At 47.7% G+C, this 21,812-nt stretch overlaps 1 protein-coding gene and 2 long non-coding RNA genes across 3 annotated transcripts in view; 1 reads left to right on the top strand and 2 right to left on the bottom strand.

Moving 5' to 3' along the window:
• LHX1 (LIM homeobox 1) overlaps nucleotides 1-14,119 on the bottom strand; it is a 54,732-nt gene extending 40,613 nt beyond the window's left edge. The window contains exon 1 of the mRNA XM_083587886.1: nucleotides 12,471-14,119. Within this exon, the coding sequence (XP_083444012.1) occupies nucleotides 12,471-12,640 (170 nt within the window). The 5' untranslated portion in view covers nucleotides 12,641-14,119. The remainder of the gene's footprint in view (nucleotides 1-12,470) is intronic.
• A 166-nt stretch (nucleotides 14,120-14,285) lies between these two features.
• LOC310750257 overlaps nucleotides 14,286-21,812 on the top strand; it is a 21,690-nt gene continuing 14,163 nt past the window's right edge. The window contains exon 1 of the long non-coding RNA XR_014542028.1: nucleotides 14,286-14,353. This is a non-coding gene — a long non-coding RNA (uncharacterized lncRNA). The remainder of the gene's footprint in view (nucleotides 14,354-21,812) is intronic.
• Nucleotides 20,808-21,812, bottom strand: part of LOC310750231 — a 22,689-nt gene continuing 21,684 nt past the window's right edge. Inside the window, exon 3 of the long non-coding RNA XR_014541999.1 lies at nucleotides 20,808-20,963. This is a non-coding gene — a long non-coding RNA (uncharacterized lncRNA). The remainder of the gene's footprint in view (nucleotides 20,964-21,812) is intronic.

Genomic DNA, 21,812 nt, shown 5'->3' with positions numbered 1-21,812 from the left:
ACCGCTTATAGGACAACAGGGCTTCCAAGCACTTTACAACTGTAAAACCAACACACCATTAAAATATGCAATGGCAGTTCAAATGGGGCATTTAAGCACCCTCAGTTAAAATACTGCAGTAAGACAAACCATTCGAAAGCATAGCAATTAAAAGCAATTAAAAACGATAAAGCTCAGTTCAGGGGGATGCTTATCTATTGATGCCAAAATAGGCTGCCGAGCTTTTACTGAATACTGAAAATTCCTCATCCCGTTCTGCACCTTCTCATCCTAGGTTAAAATAAGGACACTTTGTGCTTCCCAAATTTTGAAAAAGCACAGATATTTTACAGAGGGGGCCTAGGCGGAGTCTGTGTGCCTGTCCTCTTATTTGCATCTCCGCTCAGAAGTGCTGAAAAGCTTCCCATTCAGCCCCCGTAGCAAAGTGTCCCTGGCTCAGAGCCCAAATGCCACCATCCCTTGTTATTAGGCTTCCCAGCGAACCAGGGGGAAAACAAAAACAGAAAACCCTCGCCTGCTTTGCTCCTGGGCCAAGCAGCACAACATGATCTGCAGGAAAACCAGCTGATGAATTTTGTTCCTGGCCTAAAGATAACGAGCAACACCTGTTAATATCTGCTGGGCAGGTTGCTTCTGGAAAGCACAAGAGCAAAGGCAGATTTCAAAAAAATATTTTAAAAATCTGGCAAACCCAGATTTCTTCCTCTAGCCTTTCCCTTCCTTCTCGTTTCCCTGCAAGGTTGAAATCTGGACTGCAGGTTCCTACGGGCTGAAGCCTGGTCCTTTTTTGTTTTATGTCCCACCCCAAAGTGTGACATGGACAGACATATTTAATAAGGAACATTCCCTCTTTTCCTGATGCGCAGCCGGCACAGACCATTCCTCTATATTGCCAAAAGGGCGCCATCCATGCACGAGAATGGGAGGCATCAGCAACCTTGAAGTGCAACCCTGAGGTTTGCGTTAAGAACAAAAACCCATGGAAGGAACTCTTTTTAAAAATCCAGCCAAGAGACTATGGGTTTAGTGGTGTGGTTTTTTGGGGTGGGTGGGATTGGAAAACTGGGCAGGAGGTTGAATGGAATGGAGGATGCTGAAGCTGGGTACAGTAGAACCTCGGGTTACACACGCTTCAGGTTACAGATGCTTCAGGTTAAAGACTCCGCTAACCCAGAAATAGTACCTCGGGTTAAGAACTTTGCTTCAGAATGAGAACAGAAATCGTGGCGTCAGCGGGAGGCACCATTAGCTAAAGTGGTACCTCAGGTTAAGAACAGTTTCAGGTTAAGAACGGATCTCCAGAACGAATTTGGTTCTTAACCCGAGGTACCACTGTATTATACTCTAACATTTTGTTTCTATTCGCTTTATTTATTTATTTGGGGTAGTGTGGAATGAAGTACGCTGAAGTGGAACATTTCCCTCTCAAGCGCTGAGATCGGTGGAGGATGCCCTGTTGCTTGTTCCATTGTCCTCAGAAGCTTGGGGTGGCAGTGGCAGCCCAGCACCTAAGTTGTGGAACTCCCCACCGAGGCGCAAGGAGAGATTCCATCCCTTTACCTTGCCTTTGGGCCCCTGAGATGTACGTTTTAAGGACCCATTTTATTTTTTGTGATTGTAAGTTGTCTTTAAATATTGCATAGTATTGTATTTAAATATTATTTCTGTGTTTTAATTGCTGTAAACTGCCCTGGGAGCTTTGGGAGAAGGGCAGGTAAGACATAGTGATAATAATAATAATAATAATAATAATAATAATAATAATAATAATAATACACTGCAATACAGATCTACGCCATATACTTAAAGCAAACCCAACACATATTTAAAGCACGTAGTGTACCACCCAGAAAAGAATAATGTGATCTGTAGTTTCCCCTCACGGAGATACAATTTCCAGCACCCCTTAACAAACTACAACTCCCCGGATCCCTTAAGGCAGGCTTCCGCAACCTCGGCCCTGCCAGATGTTTTGAGACTATAATTCCCATCATCCCTGACCACTGGTCCTGCTAGCTAGGGATCATGGGAGTTGTAGGCCAAAAACATCTGGAGGGACGAGGTTGAGGAAGCCTGCTTCAAGGGAAGCCATGTGCATTTTGAATGTATGGTGTGGAACAGGCTCCACCACCATCTCCTTCCCGCATTGGCCAACCAGCATAAACTGACCCTTCTTGGGAAAACAAAAGTACCAATACAATCCTGTTTGCCTTCACCTCCCACCCAAGGGATTCTCTAGCTGGTTTGAAGCATTTCAGCCACTGTTCCAAAAGTATTTCTATGGAAATAAGAGTGATCAACAGCTGGGGATATGTTGCCCTGGAACCTGTTTTCTACAGTCTGACTTGGCTGTAGAAGCAATGGAAATAATCTTCAGAGGCTGTGCTGAGCATCTCTTTCTGGCTAGAAGCAGCTGCTAATAAGGATAACAGGAGGAGCTTGGAGGGAGGAAGTCAGGTTCAAGTAGCAAGGAGCCTGCATACCCAGCAAATCTGAATTTGGGTTAATGAGATTCTGGGGTGCAGAGTGTAGCTTCCAGGCAAGGCTACAACCCCAGTACTTTATTCTCAAAGTTTAAGCACTGCCTACCTCACAGGGTTGTTGGGTGGACATTGCAGAAAAAACAGGGGTGGAAGCAAGAGGATTGTAAAGTTCTACATTGCTTCTCTTATTTATTATTTGGATCAATTTCTACGTGGTTCCAGTGGTCCCTTGGACAAGGGTCTAGAATCCCAAGCTTCTTTGAACCCGGAGAGTCCTAGAGGCTCCCAGAGGAGCTCCTAGATGAACAAAAAGGGGCAAAAGGGGGGGGGGAGGGAGCAATCTCTGCATCCTGAGGTTTACAATCTATAAAGTCACAGCATAAAAGGAAAACTGATTGGGGAGGGAGGAGGAAAAAAGCAAACTCAGGTAGAAATTATTAGAAATATGAAGATGTTGTTTTTAACTGTCATACAACTAGGACCTAATAATGCTGACCCACCAGACTAAGCTACAGAAATATTAATAAATGGCCGCATATACAGGATTACAAAGAAGAGCACTGAAAGAAACATAGGAACTACAAATTAATGAACTAAATACGGGAACACAAAAAGCTGCCTTGTACCAATCAAGTCAGGCCATTACTCCCTCTAGCTCAGTATTATTTACCCCAAGTGGCAGCGGCTCTCCAGGGTTTCAGATGAGAGGTCTCTCCTGGCCTTGCCTCGTAGACTGAATCTTGGACCTCCTGCATGAGAAGCAGGTTTTCTTCCCATGACCCACAGCCCTTCCCCAAGCAAAGCCGCAAGACCAATATTCTCGGCTTCCGGGATCTTTCAGATGCTCTTGTGCTCTGCATTCCAACCCTTCCCTGCCACTCTTCCTACCCATCTCTCTAAGCTGCAAGAGAAGGGAACTGGAGAACGTAAACAAGAGTCCTGCCAAGGACACATCTAGTCGAGGGTCCTGTTCTCCTAGTGGCTTAACCAGGTGCCCAAATGCAAAGGCCACAAGCAGGGCTTCTGAGCGCAACAGCACACTCTCATCCTGCGATTCTCAGCAACTGATATTCAGAAGCATTCTAAAAGGAAGGCAGAACGCAGCCATCCTGGCCACTAACCACGGATAGCCTTGCCTTCCACAGAGAGAGGGAAGAAGGAGAGGAAACAGGCAGAGGACATTCTTATAAGCTTTCTCCAATTGTCCTCTTGCCATCTCTGGCCTTATGGCTCCTTCTGCGCCAAGAATAAGAGAATCGACTGCATGTTCTCTTCCAGTTTTCATGACATCGGCTCCTTCTCCTGGGTAGGGTTAAAAGTAGCAAGGCTGCCGCCCTAACTGCCCTGTCTTACTCAGGAGTAAGTCCTGGTGAATTCAGCGAAGGGGGCGGCTTGCTCCCAGGTACACAAATGGCTAGGTCGGCCAGACTTTGTAGGCCACAATGTATTAGCATGAATATAAATAAAAGGTTTGCTGCAGCTGTAATTGACCTGGAAAGAGGACAAGGGAGTTTGTACAGGGAGATGGGAGAGAGGCATGCCACCGAGTTTCCTCTCCAGAGGACTGACACTTTTGATTAACGATGCCGTAATAAGCATTAAAGCTGAATTTGGGAGATGTGTGATGCCTTTCGACATGGCTCCCTCCGTGCCAAAAAAGAAGCAGTAGATCTCCTTGGCCAAGTGGGATGACATGGGTGGAAAATAACCTATCCAAAACCAAACCTCGCTTGGGATTAACCCAAAGGATGGCCTAGGTCTTTGCACGCAGAAATGTCCCACAATTCAGCCCCCAACATCTCCTGCTTCAAAGGATCAGGAAACAGGTGATGGGGTAAGATTCTCTCTCTGCCAGAGACATCCATAGGGAAGCCTGGTGCATTATTCTGAGCTAGATGCATTTAATACAAGGCGGCTACATCTATTACTGTAAGGTCGTTCGAACCCCCAGTTCTTTGCTTGCCCTGAGTGGGGTTAGAGAAGTGCAAGGGGGACAAGCCCCCCCCCCACAAACAATGAGCTCGTCCCCACTTGCCCCTCCCCATTGCTGGGCTCTGTCCCCTGTCATTAACATATATTTTCCCCACACCCAGAGATGGGAGAAAAACAATTCACCCAACTAGAAATATAGTTGACCCTATTGTGCTCCCCACCCTATTTTGTTCTGGTGCCACTATTATGGGTTGAGGGTGGTCCTATGGAAAACGCAGCCTTGAACGGCTTGATCCGTGCAGGTGTACGGACAAGTAAGCTCCCAGGAGGTAGGGGTGTGTGTGTGTGTCTCGCACTCAGAAGCAAGGCAAGCTTATTCGCCTCAGTATTGAATCTGTCCTCCAAAAGTCCTGCACAGATCTGACTGCTCTTCTTGATCTGGTCACCCTGTATTAATGAATTAATTGATATTATCTCAATTTATTACTCGTCCTTCGCCACCAGGTCCCAGGTATCGGTTGCAACAATTTAAAATTCAGTATTAAAAATTACAGTCACAACAAATGAGATGAGGGGGGGGTGTTGTTCCTGAAAGCATCGATCTCAGGTATCAATGGCCCCAAGGGATCCATCGCTGGATCTCTCCATGTATTGCTTGCTCAGGTGCAGTGCAATCTTCTACCAATGGGGACCAACCCAGGGGACTTTTGTTGACTTGATGGTCAGCTTACGTCCTACTCAAAAGTAACCCCCCACTGAATACTCCCAGATAAGTTTGTGCAGGCTTAATGAGTCTTTGTTTTGATTCATGTCTCTACCCTAAAGGATGGCTAAGATGAAGAAGGGCTTTATTCCTGAATAAAAACCCTGGCAGGTCCAGAATGCAAATAGGCGCTTTCGGGAAAATGCAAATAGAAGTGTGAGAGAAACCACAATTGTGGTCATTTCTTCACATGTTTTGCAGGGGGCAAATTACCATTAATAATAATAATGTCTACTACTAATTTAAAAATGTTATTATTTTGTATTTTGATTTGCACACACATATGTACACACACACATACACACACAATTTTCACCTGGATTTTTAACTGTCTCCCCAAAACACTTAAATAATTTCTCTCTCGGTTAAAGATTCCTTTATTCTCGATCCAGAATCTTCCTACTCGGCACACCTATGAAAGATTCATTGCCCTTGCTTTCCAGCTCCCCACACCGAAACCCCGATCTCATCTACTCGTTTACTCGGAAGTAAGGTCGTTCCCCTCCGCCCCTTCCCAAGTGGTACTCAGCTGTCAGATAAGTGCGCCTAGGACTGCCATCTGAAAAATGCTTCTGGGTGGCTGCATCGCTTCCATCAGTTTAAAATACTCCGGGACAGAAGCATCTACTTCTACGTGGATTGGGGGGAAAAACAAACTGTACGGGTTGTCGGCAGCGCTAGTCCTACTCAGAGTAGACCCACCTACTGAAATTATTGGAAATGGCTATCGCGAGTCCGTTAATTTCAATGGGTCTACTCTTGAGTAGGGATACGACACCCCGATGTCATTACCTTCCATGCTGCCGGCGCGCCAGGAGTGCAGCTTTACGTTGGAAAAATTGCCATGCAATGCCATGGGGCTTACTTTCGAGGAGACACGAAGATCACCCCCCACCACTTCAATTCTCCACGACTAGAGAGCTTCTATACACTGTTCATCCTACGCAGTGACATATAAGGTATCTAATCTATAGATGCAGTATATATTTGGTGTGCTGCGTATCTGTTTCTGTCTACAAATCTGCCCGATTTTTTAAAGCGCCAAACGGCACTCCAGACAAGTTTTCCCTGAACCTGGAAGTATGCAGTTAATCCTAAATATCCACGAATACGTCTGCATGCGGATATGCGTGTGCCTATAAGTTGCTGGTGGCAAATCACATCACGAAAATACATTTTTAGGCACTGTCCTATATGCAATCGCCAGTCCAGTCACTTGTAAACATATGGATTGTATCCAAGCTTAGTCCTACTCAAAGTAGACCCATTGCAACGCGGCTGACTTAGCTCCATCAACTGCGAGGGGTTTGCTCTCAGAATGGTCAAACGCTAGAGGCAACCCAACGCATCTCAGAGAGAGAAAGAAAATTGGGGGGGGGAAGAAATATTTCATTTATTTATTGCATTTATTCATCTAAGAGTTTTCTTCTACACGGCTTAAATATTCGCGTCTCGGAGCCGTGTGGTTAAAAACAAACCATGGAGAAACCCACGGGGCTATACAAGGTCCGCTGGACCGAGATAGTCTTAGCCACAAGCCTGAAGTTCAGCTAGGAGGGGTCCGTAACGTCGCCCCTCCATTCCCCATCTTGTTCCCAAGTGCGCAGGCAGGCATCGCGATTCAGCCAAAGTCGAAACCTTTCTCCCGCCCCATTGCTCTGAACCGCACAGGCGAGGCGCGCTTCACCGCCTCCCATTGAAACCAGCGGGTTCTTAAAACAACCACAACCAACACGCGCTTCCCTTGTGCTAGCACCGCGCGTGCACACGACCGTTTAAGATACGTGTCGGCGTTTGCCGAAGGCTGCTTCTTCTTGCGGAGGGAAGTAGGAATCAAATGCGAATTGTTTCATTAAAGGGACGAAGGAAAGACAGAGACAGAGACAATAATGCCTATTTAGCGACCTGGTTTACCTAGGAGTAAAGCCGCCTGGAAATCAAGGCGTCGAATGGGTTAGCGGGTTTAACGTTTCCCACGTGCTTCGAGCCGTGGACACACATGGTGGGTATAAAATTGGAAGGGAGCCCGTTTTACCTACTGGTTTGGCTCATGGCATCTTACCAAGCGTTTGAGTGTTGTTGTTTTTGTATTATTATTATTATTTAAAAATCAGATTTCTTTATTTTTCTTCCACGGGAGAGGGTTGCTGGTGCAAAATAAAATAAAATAATTAAGGAAAAAGCGACGGGGTTGGTGAAGCTGGGAATGATTGCATACAGGAAGCCCTTTCGTCCCGCTAGCCAAGGCCGCTCGCAGAGGATTTATTGGCAACGCGGGACAAGAGGGACTAGAAACTTGACGGAAAAGCAAGGAGGCCCCAAAAGCAGAAAGAAGTAAGGCTCTCTTAGGCTAGCGCCCTCGTGTCTTTTGACACCGACAAGCCTACCCGTGCCTACTCGGAAGTAAGTCCCGAGAAACTTAAAACTCCGAAGCCTAAGCGGGCCTTAGGCACCCACTGATCCAGGAACAATCCTCTTTCCCCTCTGGAGGCTGACTTGCGAGTAGACCTGCACAGGATGGCATCTTTCCATGGGGAAGGGAGGAAATCGCCTCTGGGGGACCGGTGGGGGTGGTGTATTGAGGAGGGGGAAAAACAAACTAGTTTGTTTGTGGTTGTTTTATTTTGTGGGGAGGGTGCGCGATCGCTCGCAGTGAAAGAACCGAGATGAGAGGGGACAACACAGAGAGCAGGTGGATTTAGACAATGGGGACAGGTCATCCTTTTAACGAGGAACTGTCCTTCCTGGCTCCTAACATTAGTTCACCCCCCCCCCCGCGCAGCCTATTTCCCCTTTGCCAAGCTCAAAGAACAGAAAGCGCCGCCGACTGAATCAGGCGCCGGGTCCCGATCTGGCGCTTCGTATTGCCGACACGGGCTGGCAGCTTCTCTCCGCGGATTTCAGCCGGGGGACCTTTCGCCTGCACGGAGCCACGGCCCTTCCCTGGCCCTCCGGACACCACCTCTCCCTTCGCTGCTTTTATTCCCTTTCCGCGGCTGAGATCTTTCCTCCCTCGCCTCGCTTCCTCCCGCAGCTCTTTTGTCTCCACCGCGCTTTTTATTCTGGGCGCCACGTTCTTTTTGGCCAGCCATATTTCCCCTCCCTTCTCTTTAAACATTTCCTTTTTTATTATTTTTACAAGGCCGGTAGGAACCAGAGGAACTTACTCCCGAGTAAACATGCCTCGGACCGCGCTGTGATCCATCCATCCTCTCACTTATGTGCATCTCTTTTACGCGCTCCGCTCTCCAGACCCGAAAGGGTTTCCAGAGCGCCAGCTAACTATTTAAATCTTTTTTGTTTGCTCAGTCAGCCCCCACAATTCTTTTATTTCTACCCCCCCCCAACCCTGTGCTCTGGGTTCCCCTTTCCGCTTTCTGTAGACTGCGCTGACTTCGGCGCAGCCTTTTGCAGAGCCGCTTCGGCAGAATCGAGGCTTCGGCCCATTTCAAACCACAGGAAGGCGGCCGATGGACGGGGCCTCCGTCTTAGGAAGTTCTCAGCCGATGGACTGGACTTTTCCTTTCCTCCCGCCTTGGGAAGTTAAAAAAAAAACCCGACTTCTTTCCCCTCAAATACTCTTCCCAGTCTTGGAAACTCAGGTTTGCCATCTCCACCCTAACTCTTGCGGGTAGATGGATAAGGAATGTGTGTCCGTCCAAGTGACTTTACTCAGAGTAGACCCATTGGACTTAATGGACCTCAGTGTCCATTCATTTCAGCGGGTCCCCTGCGGGAGGGATCAACACAGATCCAGGGGTTCCTGGGATCTAGACGTGTGAAAACGAGGATTCCAAGTCGCCCGCGCGGGTGCAAAGTGAATTCTTAGATCAGCTGCGGGTGGCGGAGAGAGGACGGGACCCTAGTGCGTGCCTGTCCGTGTGGACACGCAGGCACCAATCGCTTCGTCAGCCGGAAACGCATTTCCTTATTGAGATCTAGTTATCACCCGGCTTATTCACAGCAAACAAGCAGAGGGATTGTGCACAAGGCGCAAATCCTCGCATTAGGAACCCGCTTCCTTCGCTCGTCTGGAGTTTGGAATTTGCAAAGACAAGGAGGGAGATTTCCTAGGTGAATTCTTACACCTCTCCCAATACACACAGCCCCCGTGTGTGCTCTAAGTCGGCAGGAGAAAACAACTTTTACAGAGTGGCTGGGGAAACCCAGCCAGGTTGGTGCGGTATAAACAATAAAAATATTATTATTAATAATTATTATTGTGTGTAGGCGTGTTTTTGTAAACCGACCCCACGCCTAAGAGAACGCTACATAAGCAAAAGTCGGGTTTCTTCCGCCCCCCAGTCCATTGCCGGTTTAATTTTTGCTAACCTCCGAAAGTAGCTGGCAAATAAAATAAATTGGGAATTAAGAGGAGAACATCTCTCTAGAATGAGTTAAGTGGGGGTGGTTGCGTAAAGGCGCGAGCCAACCTAAATTCACCATTTGAAAGGGGGAAACCCCCACGTACGTTTACTCAGGAGTAAGTGCCATTGCACAAGGCCTTGCTCCACTTGCCTGGGAATAAGTCGATTTGAACTCAACGGCACTTACTTCTGAGTAGAAGGAAAGACCCCGCTGTTCACCTCCCGGATTTTTCTAAGTTTGTAACCACCAACGTGTTTACTCAAAAGCCCGACTGAGTTCAATGGCGTTTACTCTCCAGTCGGTGAAATTAGGATCGCAGCATTTAGAAGTCCCTAGCTTTTTGGAAGGGACGTGTTTAGATTTTCTCCCCTGCCCCAGCCCTTCAGATAATCCTGTTTCTGTTGCCTGTCGGGTCAAAGTCCTTCCTTTGCATAAAATGCTCCCTGAAAGCTTAACGCGTAAAAAGGTATTATTTACTCGAGCGTTTGCTTACAGAGGAGCTCGTTTCACTTAACGCGCTTAAAAAAATATATCTTATTACGTTAATTTATATACCGCTTCCATGCGCCAAAATGGCATATTATCACGATTATTATTTTATTGCATAAAAACACATTTAAAAATTCTCCTTTCGCGTGCATCGTTTTTAATAACCTTCTGAGCCTCAACGGAATTCTTATAAAGCAAAAATAAACAGGAGACATATTTTCCTCTGGGGTATTTTTGTTTTTAAAAGTTGGCCTCCCTCCCACCTTCTTTAAATTGCCCAAAATGCTGTTTACTATCATTTTAATTACGATTATTAAGAAACAAAGTATGCCGTTAAAAGGTTAGCCTCCTAGGAAGGATAGCAAGACGAAATATTGGCCAGACGGGGAGCATCATTCAGTTTCGCAGGGCGAGGGGAGGAGAAGGACGTGTTTGATCGGGTTTGGTGTTTTGGCTCTTTTTAAACACCTAAAAGAAGCCCAGTTTTCAAAAGAAGCGCTTTATGGTATCAGGGTGGGCTGTGATCGTGGCGTATTTTTCCACTGAGAGAGAAACCTGAGCAATTCAAGGTCAATCCCTCCTTCCCCTCTCGCACAAACCTTTTGTTTATATATTTACTCTCGGACCTTTTTCTTTGATCATAAAAAGAGTGGCTTTAGCAGTGATCTTCCTCTCGCGATTGAATCGATGGGCGCCGAAAGGAAACCGATGCCAACCCCGCCTCTTGCACGTTGTTACGAAATTGGAAAGGAAAACAGAAAATGATATGCAAAAGTCCTTTCCCCGCCTTTGAGGAAGGTGCTGCTAGGAGGTTTAATCTAATCTAATCTATTTATCTATCTATCCATTCATCCTGTTAGATTTACCTGTATCTGACCACACACACAAGCACACGTATGGGTTGTATTCAGCCAAGCTGTACTCTTAGTAGACCTACTGAAACGAACGAAGTTTCCCATGCTCGTTAAATTCAGTGGGTCTCCTCAGAGTAAGGCTTCCGCTCACTTATCGTGATAACGTCGACTGAGTTATTTTATATCTCCGGTATGAAAACCAGGCAGATTTGAAGAACTGGGTTCTGAACATATTTTTTTTTTGGGGGGGGGAATACAGGAGTTTCCTTTCTTAAAAAAACTTTTTAAAATTCCAGTGATTCCGCTTTCTCCCTTCTGTCCTTTGTTTGATTTAGGAAAAAGGCCATATACGGTGATGAGATTTGGCGATTGGGGGCGGAGGGGGGGGGGGGAGAGAAGGGAAGTGTGACTTGTTAAAGTGGGTCATATTAGAAACGCCCGCAGAGAGAGATTTCCCGAATTGAACTTTGCAGAAAGTCCAACCCCCCCACCCTTGTCCTGGGAGGCGGGAGGGAGAAGAGAGAGAGAAAATCATTTTCTTTTTTAAGGTCACCCTCCCTTTTCCCAGGCACTGACTGACAGCTGACACAGCCATCAGTCCTCGCTTGCTACTCTAGAACAAAGGCCCGCTGGAGAAAAACAGACGAGCCTCTCTACGCATAACGGATCCCGCATTTTCTTATAGTTGCAGTTAATAATAATAATAATAATAATAATAATAATAATAATAATAATGTGCTGCACGAAACAGAAATATCCTTGCCCTGAGGACTGATCAGCCTGCCCTCCCCCAAATATTTTATCCAGGCAATAATTTTTTTAAAAAGGGGTCTTACAAAGTCTAAGTCCGCTTGCCTCTAGTTGTGATGGTAGAAAAAGCACTTTTGTACATGTTCAGAGGCCGGGTAGTTCCGTCAGGTATCCTGGGGCCACAAAGCCTGGTAATTCAAAGAGGGCCCGGGGCAGATAGGAAAGCCCGGAAAGTATTGTTTTATTTTTTTTTGGGGGGGCAAGCGAAACCTGGTACTGACTGCTCCTCTCCCTTACGCACATAAAGTGGTTTGTAATGTTGGGGGCGGGCGGGAAGCAGGAGAAAAGTTTCAGGCATGGTACCTTAACTTGGACGCGATGCTGCGGAGGTGGGTTAGTGGAATAACCCCTCCCTGCTACCCAAAGTTGATGAACAGGGCAATCTCCGGCGTGTTTAGAGGGACGTTGTCCCACTGTGTTTAACAGGGCTCAACCCCAGGAGGACGCACACGAGCTGCGACCCTACTCACGCCGGAGTAGGCGTGCAAGCTGCGATCCTAGATGCACCCACCCAGGAATAAGCATGCAAGCCGCGATCCTATGCACGCTTCCTTAGAAGCAAGCATGCGAGCTGCGACCCCCAGACACCCTTGCGCAGTCCTAAAACGCGCTTCCCTAGGGCCAAGCGCGCAAGGGCAGATTCCCCCGGGAGCAAACCTCACGGAACACAGTGGGCTTACTCCCTAGTAAACACATAGTATACACAGAAAGTGAGACAAAAGAGACCATCCCTTCCCCCCTCCAAAAAAATCCAAAAAGTTTTGGACTCACCTAAAAAAGTCGTTTTTACAGTAAAGCTTCCCTTCCCTGGAGAAACACTTCTCGGTCAGGTTGCATTTACATTCACAGCACTGAACGCATTTGACGTGCCAAGCGCGGTCCAAAACGTTCAAGAGGAAGCGGTCTAGGATGGGTCTTTTGCAACCGGCACAGTGAACCATTGTCTTTGGTTAGGGGGGCGGGCGGGTGGTTGGGGGCTGTGGCTGTGGCGCTGGGTATGTCGTCGTGAGTTGTTGGGGTTTTTTTGTGTTTTTCTGGAGGCGGAGTAGGATCAAAAGTTTGCAAGCAAGGCTGGAGGAGGCAGGCGGGCAGGCGACGCTTTTCCTTCCCAGATGTCCACAGCAGAGGCAGAAATCGATGCCCAAAACAAGCACCCCAAAACACACACCCGGGTGTGTGGGTGGGTGTAGGGAAGACCCTCCCCAGGCTCGGCGCTTTTGAAAAACCTTCACGTTGGAGCAAGCTGTCTGCAGAAGTTGATCTTCTCAACGAAGTCCCGGCGGGAACATCAAACTCAAAAGCCAACGATCATCACCATCATCAACAACATCAATAAATCTTCTCTTTGAAAAAATCTTCCAAAAATTAAAAACTCCAGCGTCCGGAGGAGGCCAGGCTGGCGGCTCAAGAACCAGAGACTGAACTAATCTTCTTCGTGGCCTTTTTCTGGTGGCTGAGGTTGTTGCCAGATAAAAAAGCCTTCTTCAAGAACCTGAATTATTATTATTAATAATAATAACGAATGAGAGCAATCGAGGAGGCCAAATCAGGTGCTGTCAGTATGCTGGAAGGTAAAGGAGCGTGGGGGGGGGGGTGGAGGTGGAAACAAAGGAGTCCTCGCAGGTTTGAGGTAGAGCAGTCAGAGGTCAAAGTGCAAGTCACATCAGAGCCCCCTCCCCAACATTAAAAAAAAGAATCGTCCGGAATCATAGGCTGCAATGCCTGGGGCATCTCAAAACAGGAGCCTGGGGGGGTCTCAAGAAAAGGGAGAGAGGAGATATTTTGAGGAGCCAGAGAGGAAGGGATGGCAAGGCGAGGAGAGAAATATGATGTCTGCTATATAAATAGAACGATGTTCATATTAGGAAATCGAGCGGGAGGGGGAAGCGCAAGCTCTCCCCCCTCTCTCGGGACAAAATCAAAACAAAAACAATTTTCCCCTAATTTTATTTTAAGAACACCCCCAGATCGGTGCTGATAATCGCCCTCCTCCCTTTTCTATAATATAAAATCCTTTGGGGGTGGGATGGGGGTGGGGGGTAAGGTAAGCAATCAACAGCGACCAGCAGCAGTTCCCTTACCCCTATGGGCTCGGAGTGAGTCCAGGAGTCAAAAACTCTTTGGCCCGGTCCATGGGGACGCGCTTGATGCGGGGCTGGCTTGGCGAGGACGTTCCCGGGCTGCTGAGGACATCCAGCAGGTCCCCCAACCTCTTAAAAAATAATAATAATAAAAATCGAATTAAAGGAGCTCTTCCCCTGAGTCTCTTTTCCTGGCCGATGCTGGAGGCGAGGGGACGAGGCCTCTGGCAGGCGGAGCTGCCTGTGCTTTTGCTGCTGCTCCGGGCTCTCCAGTCCCGCGCGCGCCTCGCTCTGCCTCCTTTCCCGGGCTGCTGCCGCTGCCGTCGCCGCCGCTGCTCCTTCCAGCCTCGCTATAGTCTGCATGTTGGCCGCCGCCTCCACGCCGGAGCCTTATGCAGGGACCCGCCACGTCACCGCCGCCGGCGCCCAATCCGAGGGCGCCCCTCTCGCCCCGCCCTCCCCTCGCCCATCATCAGAGGCTCCTCGGCGAGACCCCGCGCGCGGCAGGCGGAGGAGGAGGCCAGCCGGGGAGCCCGGCCCGGAGCCCGACGGCGCGGACGCCGCTCCCACCAGGTGCGCTGCTGCGCTCGCGCGCTCGGACGGGGCGGGGGGGGGCGGACAGAGCAGGGTTGGGGGCTGTTTAGGATGGGGAGAAGGAGGAGGATCCTGGACGAGAGAGGACCAGGAGGAGGAGGAGGAGGAGAGAAGGGGCTGCCTGCGTCCTCCTCTCTCCTCGCGCTCTTCTTCGCCGAAGTTGATGGAGATGGAGAGGAGGGAACTTTCGGGAGAGTTTGAGCCCGAGGATCGGGAGGGGTCAACCCTCTGCACCCGCCGCCCCAAACGGTAGGTCCTTTCGGAGAAGAGCTGCAGGCGAGTCGTGTTGTTGTATTCATGTTGTTGTTGTTTAGTCGTTTAGTCGTGTCCGACTCTTCGTGACCCCCTGGACCAGAGCGCGCCAGGCACTCCTGTCTTCCACTGCGTCCCGCAGTTTGGTCAAACTCATGCTGGTAGCTTCGAGAACACTGTCCCACCATCTCGTCCTCTGTCGTCCCCTTCTCCTTGGGCCCTCCATCTTTCCCAACATCAGGGTCTTTTCCAGGGAGTCTTCTCTTCTGATGAGGTGGCCAAAGTCTTGGAGCCTCAGCTTCAGGATCTGTCCTTCCAGTGAGCACTCAGGGCTGATTTCCTTAAGAATGGAGAGGTTTGATCTTCTTGCAGTCCATGGGACTCTCAAGTGTCTCCTCCAGCACCATAATTCAAAAGCATCAATTCTTCGGCGATTAGCCTTCTTTATGGTCCAGCTCTCACTTCCATACATCACTACTGGGAAAACCATAGCTTTAAAGATAGGCATGTGTGTGTGTGTGTGTGTGTGTGTGTGAGAGAGAGAGAGAGAGAGAGAGAGAGATAAGCATAGATATATATGTGTGTGTGTGTGTGTGTGTGTGTATGTATGTGTGTATCTTTATTTTTCCTTTTTAAAAGGGGTTGCATCGAACTAGGAATGTAGGCAATCATGCCTTATACAGAGCCAGACCCATTTGGTGCACTTGAGGTCAATATTGTCCACACAGACTGGCAGCCGCCCTCCCCAGGGTTTCAGGCGAGGGAGACGCCTGGAATCGATGTTGGGACCAGCTCAGGGGCTGTGCTGTCTAGTGGACCCGTGGAAAGCGCTCGCGTGGGTTTCGAGGGGTCTGCTCTGAGCGCGGCTAAGGTTGGGGCGCAACTTCTCGACCTGCTCGGAGCAGACCCACTGAAGCAGACGGGGGACCTGCGGACTGAGGGCCATTGCTTCGAATGGCTCTACTCTCAGTAGTTAATAAATGAAGTAAGGTTTCTCTTAGCAGAAAGGGAAGGGGGCATAATCGCTCGTCCGACTTGAAAGGGAGGAAACTCAACTTCACTGTATACGATTTATCTCTCTCTTTGTGTGTTTTATAAAAAGTTTAGCATTGGCAAAAGAGGTGCGTGTGGGTGTTTTGCTGAGGGTCGGGTCAAGAATCTCCTCCTAGTCTGAAATGGAAATGGGGCCTTATTACGTTGCGGGTGGGAGGCGAGAAGAAGATAAAGTCTGTGTGTGTTTTGCGAGATGTCAGGGCGAAAAGACTCCTGATGTCTAGAACCTCGATTGCTGACTGCATTCTGCCTGGACTTCAGAAATAGCACTCGATCCCCAAGGAGGAGATCCTGGGCGTTGCGGGGGCGGGCGGCGCACTGGGAAGGAGATCACACAGCATGCAGGCAACTCCTTCAAAAGCCAATGTGCTGGCAGATCGAAGGGGCAGCCTCGGAGCGGACCGAGGGAGAAAGACCTCGCCATCCGCGAGGGGGGGGGGGTGAAGGTATTTTGGAAGGAAGAACTTTAGCCCGGGAGGACGCGGGTGGAGACGTCCTGATAAGATCGTCCTCACGTTCCCTAAATCTGCAGTACTTCTAGTTTTTTTTTAAAAAGGGAGTACAATGTGTATGTATGCGTACTGCGTGTATACGTGTGTCAAGTGTGCGTGCATGGGTTGCATTCAACTAATTTTTACTCACTGAAATATATCGATACAAGTCAGGCTCGTTATTTTCAATGGCTCTAGTCTCCCTCTCTCTGTGTGTACAAATATATATATAACATCCAGCACACAAACTCTCCATGCTTTGTGAAGGATGCTGTTTCATGTGACCATTTTTGGGAGGGGGGAGGGAGGAGGGATTTCCGTGAAAGATGAACTCTTGAGCTCTGGGTTAGGCCTCGAGGCTGGAGTGAAGTGGGGGGAATATATTCATCCATATAGGTATCTCTCCCTTTTTCCTCCCCGTTTGTCTTCTGTACTTTTACTCATATATATATATGGGGCTGGCCAGCCTTTGGAAATGGATGACTCGAGGAGAAGACAAAAAGATGTCTGTGTGTCGTACAAATTGCTTAATCCAGGTAGCACTTGTTGATCTGGGGGAAGGGAGGCCGGAGGCACCCCCTCTTTCCAGCCCTCACCTGCCCCCTCCCCGAAAATAGAAGTTTTAAAAGTCGATTTCCATTCACTGCAGAAACGCGAATCGCTTAAAATCTCCCCTTCTGACAAATTCCCCACCTAAAATCTTGCCGCTTTCGGTCAAGAGGCTCAAACCTCTGAGTAAACAGCCGTGTTTCTTTGTTTTTTAACAGGAGAGAGCTACATTTAAACCCCCCTCCCAGTCAAAGCCCTTCTCAAATAGAAGGCTAACAAGTTCTCGCCTTTAGGTTTACACAACATGACTAGCAAGATGAGTGGAGCCGAAGAATTTCGCAGGCAGACGGTATTCCGACACTTCCCCGGTTCGGTTTGGCTCTCCGAGTGCCAAAACAAACAAACAAGAAAAACCATAAAAATAAAAAAATAATGAATTTAGTTGTAATTGTTTTTCACCTCGAAGGACTAGAAAAAGGGACAAAATAATAATGGAAACAAAAAGATTGCTGTTGCTATTAATTCTGCTAATAATAATAATATACAGTAATTATTTATGCTACCTTTAACGGTCTCATTTCTACTTATTTTAGGTTTGTTTATTTATCCTGGGGAAAAAATCGAACTCCTACATTTTCTCCTTTCTTATTATTTCGTTTTTCTAACGGAACAACATTCTTACAAACCAAGGTTTCTCCAAAACTGCCACACAAACGCAAGTTTCCTTTTTTTCATAAAGTGAAATCGGTTTGTTCCCTAAAGTTTCTCCCCTTAGTTGGAAGGGATGTGAAACCAAGAGCGTTTATTTCCCGTCTAAAATTTGCTTAGGATCCCGATGCCAGTTCTTTTAGAATGAATTATTTGCTTGGAGACCAAACATGTGGTGTTAAAACAACGGGGTGAAGGCGAAACTATGGTGTTTTAAAAACCCATGTAAAACACGCTTTTTTGGAAATAAGATTTATTGAACGCAGTAGGACTTCTGATGAGAGGCGCATAGGATTGCGCTGCTGCTGTTTCTTTTAACGTAGTCGCTCCAGAAAATACCCCACCCCCAAATGGGCAGTTTTTGCAAGCTCAAATCAATTCAAGAGATAACCTTCCTCCCCACCTCAGCTAATCTCTTGACTCTCCACCCCTGAAGTATTTCTGCTATCTTGCAAGTTTGCCATAAACTGATACATCCTGCCCCCCCCCAATAACATAGGGCGGAGTGTGAGGTTAGCAACACCCCTATTCTTCCCCCAATCACCCCTCTCAATCCGATTTACAACCTAGTGAATCCAGAGTGAAGCCTCTTTGCGCCCCCCTGTTCGAAACACGTTGCTTAGGGGAGCAGACCCAGCCCACGTTTTCCCCATGAAATCCGTTTCCAGATCTGGACCTGCGGGTCAATTCTAGAGAAACGATTAATACGGAATACTGCAGCCCGACCACCAGCAAACTAGTGAGATGCGTTTACCATTAGTTTAAGAGAATGAGATAGCTGCGATCCACAGCGAGCGTGGTTTAGGAAGAAACTCCGCGCACCCCGATAGGGACCTGCTTCCAAAGAAATATCGTTACATAAGAAGATCTGCAGGCGTTGGAAGATCTTAGACTGCCCAAGGATTTAGCAGGGCAGCCAAGGCGCGCAGTGGGTCGGATCATCGAACTGCTCAGACCGCGATCCTGAGCGCCCCAACAGCCCGATCCTATGCATGTTTACTCGGAAGCAAGTCGCCCTTGAGCTTTGCTCAAGAGGCGTGCCTAGGCTTCGCTGGTCGCGTCGGAGGTTTCCTAGGAGAGTAGTCTCGCGATTTACCCTCTCTGAGGGCGCTCCCCTTTTACTGAAGCCAAGACAGTTTGCATTTATGAGCAAGAGGGGTTCAAACAAACGCTGGAAAAAGAAAAAAAGCTTTGCATGGACAGATTCCTCGTCGAAGACGTGCCTGGAACGGATTCCGACGTCACTGTGCAGATTCCGTGTCTAAATCGTCTCTGGGACGCATTCCGACGTAACTTTGCAGATTCCGTATCTAAAGCCAGACCTAACTTTACGGATTCCGCGTCTAAAGTGTCTCTGGGTTTTGCCATTGCTTGTCTGCTTCTTGACTTTCTGCCTATGTGAGTGTAGAAAAAGGGGAGGGTTCCGGGGGGGAGGTATGGGGGTTCATAATGATTCTCATTGATTCCCCTCTCCCCCCATGTAGAGAAAGAAGAGAAAGTGAGAGGGGCAGGGAAGGAGGGAGAGGGAAAACACGGGGAGAAGGGGAAAAGGTAGAGAGAACGGGAGAAATAAAGGGGAAGACACGTCTCTTTCCCCGCTCCAAATAGGACTCTTTGAGAGCTTCAAAATACCGATTTATTGAGCTATAATTCGAATTTGTTTGTGGGAGGTTACTTCCAGCGCTACTTCCCAGTGCCTCTCTCCGTCACTTTCCTTTTCGCAAAAAAAGAGAGCAGAAAGTCTTACGTTTTGGGCGCAAGCCGGTTTGTTGTGCAAGAGTTCCTGCTCCCCAGCTATAACTGCGCAACCTGATTTTTTTGGTGGGAGGGGATCAAACCTCCTTCTTTTGAAAAAAAGCGACAGCGTGGAAGCCCCCTTTGAGATAAGGGGGGTGAAAATGCACGGGGGGAGCGCCCGGAGTCACTTGTTTTGAGACAACTGTCGTCTAACATACCCACAAGGCGCGTGAAAGAGCCGACATCGTCTAATCTCCCTGCACAGAAACAAGGAAGGATGCTCAGTGAACTGATTGACTGGGAGAGCCCTGAATGGGAGAGAGGAAGGGAATGAAAGAAAGAGACAGAGAGAAAGAGAGAGAGAGATAATGAATGAGAAATAGTACAAAGGAGAAGAGGGAAAGGCGAGAGCCCAGAGTCCCTGGCCCCATATCTCCAGAGGGTCCACTTGGCGGCCAGCGCCGGGCTCCTCCTCCTCCTCCATCCTCCGTCCTCCTGCCAAGCTGCACGGCCCGCCGGCTCCCTCCATCCCCTCCCAGGCGACAGATGCACCAGCGGTGCCAAGGGACCCATTCGCCTTTGACTCCAGCCCCCCAAGTGAAAAGCGCTGATGCGGGATGAATAAGGCGCAGGAGATGAGCATCGCAGGCCCCTCAACGGTTTGCGGAGATGAGGGGTTTGTGTGTGTGAATTGGGCGGGGGAAGAAACCCAGCTGCGGATTTCGCTGAGCAAGAAGAGACTTTGTTATCAGCCTGCCAGGGCTGGACTTCCAGGAAGGAGCAGGCTAGGAGGAGAATACCAGATATCTATCTAATCTAATCTATCATCTATCTATCTATCTATCTATCTATCTATCTATCTATCTATCTATCTATCATCTATCTATCATCTATCTTTCCTTCCTTCCTTCCTTCCTTCCTTCCTTCCTTCCTTCCTTCCTTCCTTCTTTCTCCTCATCTCTCTATCGCTCTAGTTTATTCTTTCTTTCTTCATCTATCTTGTTCATTATTTCTTTCTTTCTTTAATTTATTTATTCACTGTCTTTAATTTATTCTCTGACTATATATATTTCCTTCCTGCTTCCCTCCCTCTATCTATATCTGTCTGCCTATGTACTTCACTATTTCTTTCATTCATTTATTCTCTCTTCAATTTATTTCTCCCTCCTTTTTCTCTCTCTCTCTCCCTCCCTCCCCCTCCTTTTTCACTTTCCCAAACTGTTACAGACAGACTGGCTAAAGGCTCCAAGCTTTCCTCCCTTGCCTCCATGCATCCAGTCAACAAAAGTATGAACAGTGCAACCCTGTGCCCAGTTCCTCTGAAACTCTGCTCTCTTCAATAGGTCTTCCTCCCCAATAACTGTGCTTGAGGCTGCAGTCGTATAGTACAATCCTAACCATTTCGACCCAGAAGCAGAATTCAGTGGGGCTCATTCCCAAATAAGCTGGGTTCAAATTGCAGCCTATAGTCCACTACGACTATTGCTACTATTTCTGTACCACCCATCATCCAAAGATCAGAGGGCGGTATGCAATATAAAAACACAAAAATACATAGCATAATAACAAACAAAAACTATACCCCAAACAACAACAACATAACCCCCATCAATGAATTGCACAGGCCTAATTTAATTGGCGTAGGGATGTTTTGTTTAAGATTATTGGTAGGCTGAAGGGCATTGTGAGATCTTTAAAAGACTCAAGGCACACATGGCTAAAAACTGCATAAAATTCGCAAATGCTAATTTATGTGGCTGAATGCAAATTTTGGCTGACTTCCAGGGGGAAATGCTGCCCTGTAAACAAAGTAAAATATTGTTCTTGTTTGTTTCAATAACAGTTGCTTCCCCCGAGACATCCCAAAGCAATAAGCAATATAGTACCATATATAAAACAGTTACATATATAAGAAACAATTAAAGTGATTGCATATATAAAAACCATTTAGAAATCATAAATATAAAAGCAGTTAAAGAAAATGACAACAGCATGTATTTAAGATCAATTCAGATCCAAAACAGATACTGTTGGTTTTTCAATAGAGCCGGACATTGGAAACTTGTTACAAAAGAGGGGGCTTGTTTCTTCATTGCCCCGGACCCTATGATAATATTATCCTTTTCTGCAGCACTTAATCTGGCAAAGTCACCATCTTTGGTCCAGTATCTCGATTCAAAATGGTGCTTGGCATCCAAAGACAATGAAGACCGCTGTCCCATCTCATGAATTCTCATGCTGAGTTTGGAGGTGGCATCTTAAGAAGTGGCCAAACCTATGCTTCAAAAGTGGGTGTCGGTGTAATTTGGCCCCACCTTCTTGATTCAAACATGGCACTTGGCATCCAAACTTGGTAAAGACTTGCAAACCCTTCTGCCAAGTTTGGTGACAATATCTTGAGAGGTGCCAAACCCCGGTGAAGTCATGCCAAAGTGATGCTTTGGTCCACTGTCTTGTCTTGAATTCGTGGCTGTCATCTCAGCAGTTACAAAGACCACTGCCGTCCCCACCTTAGGAACTCTGAAGCCAACTTCAGCGATGGTTCAGCTGGACTTGGGTTCAGCTGGAGAATCCAATTTTGAGAAACCCTGATCTAGTGTGTCGCTAGAGTATGGGATGAATGAACTTGGCTGGTCTTCCAAACGAGA

Source organism: Podarcis filfolensis (assembly GCF_964270895.1).
Source record: "Podarcis filfolensis genome assembly, chromosome: 15".
In the NCBI taxonomy this organism is placed as follows: Eukaryota; Metazoa; Chordata; class Lepidosauria; order Squamata; family Lacertidae; genus Podarcis; species Podarcis filfolensis.
This window is presented reverse-complemented; position numbering and strand designations above follow the sequence as displayed.